Consider the following 7,027-nt stretch of genomic DNA (forward strand, 5'->3'; position numbering starts at 1 on the left):
TTTAGGGTTAGAGGTTGGAGACGGTCAGACAGGACCAGATTAACAGAGAGGAGGGGGGGGGGCTTTGGTCCTGATAACATTAGTGGAACATGACCTAATGAGGACAGACAGACCTGCTCCATACATACTGCCCAGCCTCTCCTACAGCCACATCTCTTAAAGGCCAGAGGCCACCCATGTGTCTGGTACAAAAGCACCATATCAGACCTCATGTATTGAGCCTGGATGATACAGCAAAACCATCAGTTACTACATCATGGAAACCCAAACGTGTCTGTCCTACTGGGTGACAGTACATGTCGGTTGTATGTCAGCACATGTGTGTGGTTTGTCCATATATCCATAGAGTACATATTTAGTCCACATCAACGTTTGGTCCAGATTTCTGTTTTCAACAGTCAGAGCAGCGATGTCATAGAATGAGCTGGATGACAGTGTAGATCCTGTACTCCACACCTGGTGATGTCATATCCCCTAGTGATGTCCTATCCTCTATGTTTTATCAACAAGGCACGTCGTCTCTCCATGCTAGGCTGTACTGTCCAGCCCCATGGTAGAGTCTCTCCATGCTAGGCTGTACTGTCCAGCCCAATGGTAGAGTCTCTCCACGCTAGGCTGTACTGTCCAGCCCAATGGTAGAGTCTCTCCACGCTAGGCTGTACTGTCCAGCCCAATGGTAGAGTCTCTCCATGCTAGGCTGTACTGTCCAGCCCAATGGTAGAGTCTCTCCATGCTAGGCTGTACTGTCCAGCCCAATGGTAGAGTCTCTCCATGCTAGGCTGTACTGTCCAGCCCAATGGTAGAGTCTCTCCATGCTAGGCTGTACTGTCCAGCCCAATGGTAGAGTCTCTCCACGCTAGGCTGTACTGTCCAGCCCAATGGTAGAGTCTCTCCATGCTAGGCTGTACTGTCCTATGGTCTGTGTCTGAAGATGCTAGGCTGTGTGGTGCCTGTGGAGCCGCATGGTCGATTCTCATAGGAGTTCATAGTTTTCTTTTTTTTGATTTTCCTTTGATGATGACTTCAATAAATAACACAAATATATTTATATATCATATAGCCTTTCATATAACTTAAATAATAATTTATATGTACAGCCCCCCCCCCCCCCCCCCTCACCATAAGGAAATACATTCCATAACGTCTCAGTGGTCGGGTTGTGTGTGTTTACGTCCTGCGGTGTTTCCGTGACAACGCGCAGACACAGGAAGTGTCTATCCGTATCCAGCGCCAGCCCACAGAGGTCCGGTCCTGTGTCAGAGCTCTGACGTACGTCTGAGACGTCTTACACTGTGAGTTCCAGTGCTTGTCATCGATGCCGCGACAGCCGCTCTTAAAAGGTTTGGCAGTCCGACACTTGGTCTCATAGAAGTACTGCTTAACAAAGCTGCTGTCGGTGGTCCCCGTCTTTATCTGACCCAGGACGGTGACCTGACGACCCCTGATGTCCATAGCATTTGTCTTGTCTGTCACCCACTGTGATTCGCTGTCACAGACGGAGAACTCCCCGCGGTAGCTCTTGTGTTCTGCGTATCTCTTCCTGCGTGTCTTGTTGGTTCCATCAGAGCTGCCCACGTAGTCATCTATGGAGTAGAGCGGAGGAGGCTGCAGGGGCGCCCGCTCACTCAGCAGGACCCGGGGAGAGTTGGAGTTTTTCTGCTGCAGCAGCAGGTCGGACGACAGGCCTGCCATTGGCTGGTACAGCGTGCTCCGCCTATCCAGGAATTTAGTGTCGTCCAGGCCCACCGGTGGCGATGTGTCCTGGGCCCGCCCGTCCTGGCCCTCCCCCTGTCTCCCCCGGCCGCGGGTCAGGTCCGCCTGCAACAGCTGGATGATGAGGGAGTTGATGGGGTCCTGGGTGGGTGGGGGCTGCTGGCGCTCCATGTGCGTTGCCTGGATACCATAGAGGTACACTAGGAACAACACATACAGCAACATGGACATCACTAGATTCACCTGTAAGATCTGTGGAGTAGAGGAGACAGAATATCAGTTATCAATCACCTGTAATCAATAACTACATCACTAGATTCACCTGTAAGATCTGTGGTGTAGAGGACACAGAATATCAGTTATCAATCTCCTATAATCAATAACTACATCACTAGATTCACCTGTAAGATCTGTGGTGTAGAGGACACAGAATATCAGTTATCAATCACCTGTAATCAATAACTACATCACTAGATTCACCTGTAAGATCTGTGGTGTAGAGGACACAGAATATCAGTTATCAATCACCTATAATCAATAACTACATCACTAGATTCACCTGTAAGATCTGTGGAGGAGAGGAGACAGAATATCAGTTATCAATTACCTGTAATCAATAACTACATCACTAGATTCACCTGTAAGATCTGTGGTGTAGAGGACACAGAATATCAGTTATCAATCACCTGTAATCAATAACTACATCACTAGATTCACCTGTAAGATCTGTGGAGGAGAGGAGACAGAATATCAGTTATCAATTACCTATAATCAATAACTACATCACTAGATTCACCTGTAAGATCTGTGGAGGAGAGGAGACAGAATATCAGTTATCAATCTCCTATAATCAATAACTACATCACTAGATTCACCTGTAAGATCTGTGGTGTAGAGGACACAGAATATCAGTTATCAATCACCTGTAATCAATAACTACATCACTAGATTCACCTGTAAGATCTGTGGTGTAGAGGACACAGAATATCAGTTATCAATCTCCTATAATCAATAACTACATCACTAGATTCACCTGTAAGATCTGTGGTGTAGAGGACACAGAATATCAGTTATCAATCACCTGTAATCAATAACTACATCACTAGATTCACCTGTAAGATCTGTGGTGTAGAGGACACAGAATATCAGTTATCAATCTCCTATAATCAATAACTACATCACTAGATTCACCTGTAAGATCTGTGGTGTAGAGGACACAGAATATCAGTTATCAATCTCCTATAATCAATAACTACATCACTAGATTCACCTGTAAGATCTGTGGTGTAGAGGACACAGAATATCAGTTATCAATCACCTGTAATCAATAACTACATCACTAGATTCACCTGTAAGATCTGTGGTGTAGAGGACACAGAATATCAGTTATCAATCACCTATAATCAATAACTACATCACTAGATTCACCTGTAAGATCTGTGGAGGAGAGGAGACAGAATATCAGTTATCAATCACCTGTAATCAATAACTACATCACTAGATTCACCTGTAAGATCTGTGGTGTAGAGGACACAGAATATCAGTTATCAATCACCTGTAATCAATAACTACATCACTAGATTCACCTGTAAGATCTGTGGTGTAGAGGACACAGAATATCAGTTATCAATCACCTATAATCAATAACTACATCACTAGATTCACCTGTAAGATCTGTGGTGTAGAGGACACAGAATATCAGTTATCAATCACCTATAATCAATAACTACATCACTAGATTCACCTGTAAGATCTGTGGAGGAGAGGAGACAGAATATCAGTTATCAATTACCTATAATCAATAACTACATCACTAGATTCACCTGTAAGATCTGTGGAGGAGAGGAGACAGAATATCAGTTATCAATCTCCTATAATCAATAACTACATCACTAGATTCACCTGTAAGATCTGTGGTGTAGAGGACACAGAATATCAGTTATCAATCACCTGTAATCAATAACTACATCACTAGATTCACCTGTAAGATCTGTGGTGTAGAGGACACAGAATATCAGTTATCAATCTCCTATAATCAATAACTACATCACTAGATTCACCTGTAAGATCTGTGGTGTAGAGGACACAGAATATCAGTTATCAATCACCTGTAATCAATAACTACATCACTATATTCACCTGTAAGATCTGTGGTGTAGAGGACACAGAATATCAGTTCTTGAATTCTTGAAAGGCGGGACAATCAACTTTTTGTCACACATATTTGTCTGAATATTAACAACATTTGAAATACTGTATATTGTCCTAGACCAAAGTATCAGCTATCACACCATGTAAAGGAACAACCTAATTCTTAAAATATTTCATAAAATGCAACTGGATATATGTCAACTCCGTCAAACAGGCATTTCATTTTTACATTTATTGTTCTACAAAAGGCCTTGACTGTTCAATTCTAGCATTAGATTATTCCCCTATGTAATACAAATCTCCAAACTTATTTTAGTTTTTGTTTTATAGCGCTATATAATGCTCCAGGTTTAATTTAGTCAGCATTTTGGTATGATTTTCTAGATTCAGAACATAAAACAACATTTATTTATAAAGCAAACATTATCCATTAGGTCTAGCACAGCAAATACGTTACTAGTTTAGGCAGAACACGGATTCAATTATTTAAATCGATCTTAAGGGGGTTAGCCATCTGTGACGGAGTTCGGAGTTGACAAGCCACTTGCAGAGTTCACAACAAATACTCAAAACAGACATATTTTTGCCTCTAAAAATAAATGTTCAATACAAACATTTGTAAAATATAGAAAATGATTAATTTGAAAATCTCCAATAAAAACAAAACCAATCTATCAGATCTTCCAGCGTCTGACGGAGTTGACATTAGACAAAAATCTGAAGGAGTTGATGCTTTACGGAGTTGACAGAAACTGCATTTTTCTTTTTCATTCAAGTGGTATACACAGTAGCAATTTAGTTTCTCCTCAGTTGCTTTAAGACTCTAAAACCTCATTCAAATAAACATATTGAACCAAAATTCATATCCTACCAGGGAGTTGAAGTTGACAGTTTATGGTTGTGACCATGTTGATTTCAATATTGTTTGTTTGATTCTATTAAAAGTAGAGAACCTTCCAGACCATGAGGGGTCTTGTTTCACTACATGTAATGAGGACATGTAGAAGGGGTCCTTATGGTATAGCTGACCCTGCTAATTCCTGATTCATTTAGGATTTAAAATCCCTGGACAATTTTTTTTAGGAATCACAGTTTTGAGAAAAATATTATTTAAAGTCAGAGAGGGCTATTGCAAGAAACCACATAAGATCCTTTTTCGGTTAATATTAATTAGGGCATTTCTGGGCATAGAGCCGACATGGAAATGAATAATACAAAAAGTATTTAGAAAATTGCTAAAGCAAATCTTTTCCCTTATAAAATCCCCCTAAATGTAATGTTTAATCTCAAATAATGCAACAAAATAAAACAATTTCAACAATAAAAAATAAAGTTTCCCTGCCGGACAAGGATTGTCCCAACTTTCAGGAATCCCTGAGTTATCAATAAATAATAATCAATAACTAGATTCACCTGTAAGCTCTGTGGAGCAGAGGGGAAAAAAGATCACTTATCAGTTATCAATAACCTATAATCAATGACAAGATCATTAGATTAATGTGTAAGATCTTTGGAGCAGAGGGGGGAGACATCAGTTATTAATAACCAACTAGATGGTAATTTTACAGGAAGTAAAATCGTGGGAATGTAGTGAAAAAAAGTGTTCTGATTTTAGATTTGAAAAGCAGAAAAGTAGACTAATATATTTCCTACACTCTGCTTTTGTCTAACTTGTTGGGAAAATGGTCAAAACAGCAGTTTCTTCAAAAAGCTGATGTGGTTTACTAAAATAGCTCTAGCATTTGATTAGTATAATGTTTTTTTGTTCTGATTTCAGATTTGATTAGCAGAGAAGCAAACTAAGATTTCAAACAAAATGCCAATTACTGCTGCAAGTCTCTTGGGGTATGTCTCTATAAGCTTGGCACATCTAGCCACTGGGATTTTTGCCCATTCTTCAAGGCAAAACTGCTCCAGCTCCTTCAAGTTGGATGGGTTCTGTTGGTGTACAGCAATCTTTAAGTCATACCACAGATTCTCAATTGGATTGAGGTCTGAGCTTTGGCTAGGCCATTCCAAGACATTTCAATGTTTCCCCTTAAACCACTTGAGTGTTGCTTTAGCAGTATGCTTAGGGTCATTGTCCTGCTGGAAGGTGAACCTCCGTCCCAGTCTCAAATCTCTGGAAGACAAACAGGTTTCCCTTCAAGAATTTCCCTGTATTTAGCGCCATCCATCATTCCTTCAATTCTGACCAGTTTCCCAGTCCCTGCCGATTAAAAACATCCCCACAGCATGATGCTGCCACCACCATGCTTTACTGTGGGGTGGTGTTCTCGGGGTGATGAATGGTGTTGGGTTTGCGCCAGACGTAACGTTTTCCTTGATGGCCATAAAAACTCAATTTTAGTCTAATCTGACCAGAGTACTTTCTTCCATATGTTTGGGGAGTCTCCCACATGCCTTTTGGCGAACGCCAAACATGTTTGCTTATTTTTTTCTTTAAGCAATGGCTTTTTTCTGGCCACTCATCCATAAAGCCCAGCTCTGTGGAGTGTATGGCTTAAAGTGGTCCTATGGACAGATACTCCAATCTCCGCTGTGGAGCTTTGCAGCTCCTTCGGGGTTATCTTTGGTCTCTTTGTTGCCTCTCTGATTAATGCCCTCCTTGCCTGGGCAGTGAGTTCTTTCCATGTTTTAATAATGGATTTAATGGTGCTCTGAGGGATGTTCAAAGTTTCTGATATTTTTTTATAACCCAAATCTGATCTGTACTTCTCCACAACTTTGTCCCTAACCTGTTTGGAGAGCTCCTTGGTCTTCATGGTGCCGCTTGCTTGGTGGTGCCCCTTGCTTAGTGGTGTTGCAGACTCTGGGGCCTTTCAGAACAGGTGTATATATACTGAGATCATGTGACAGATCATGTGACACTTATATTGCACACAGGTGGACTTTATTTAACTACTATTTATTTAGGAGGAGGGAGAAGGGGAGGAGGAGGAGGGGGAAGGGGAGAGTATTAGGAGGAGGTGGAGGAGGGAGAATGGAAGGAGTAGGAGGAGGTGGAGCAGGGAGAATGGAAGGAGTAGGAGGAGGTGGAGCAGGAAAAGGAGGGGGACTAGGAGCAGGAGGAGTGTACCTCAGTGTGACAGGGATCCCAGGGGCTGAGACCAGAGTTATTCAGAGTTGTACAGTTCATCAGCTAGTGGTTTACAGCTTTTAG

The 7,027-nt window shown here is 41.7% G+C and overlaps 1 protein-coding gene across 1 annotated transcript; it reads right to left on the bottom strand.

Annotated features, from left to right (window-relative positions):
• Positions 1 to 1,167: 1,167 nt before the first annotated feature.
• Positions 1,168 to 1,959, bottom strand: LOC311122267 (neurotrophin-3-like; the record flags this gene model as incomplete). Its single annotated transcript, XM_084196656.1, has 1 exon — positions 1,168 to 1,959. Exon 1 carries the CDS (start codon positions 1,942 to 1,944, stop codon positions 1,168 to 1,170), a length of 777 nt encoding a protein of 258 aa, XP_084052782.1. The 5' UTR covers positions 1,945 to 1,959.
• Between the last annotated feature and the right edge of the window lie 5,068 nt (positions 1,960 to 7,027).

This window comes from Coregonus lavaretus, assembly GCF_964263955.1.
Source record: "Coregonus lavaretus genome assembly, contig: HAP1_SCAFFOLD_259, whole genome shotgun sequence".
In the NCBI taxonomy this organism is placed as follows: Eukaryota; Metazoa; Chordata; class Actinopteri; order Salmoniformes; family Salmonidae; genus Coregonus; species Coregonus lavaretus.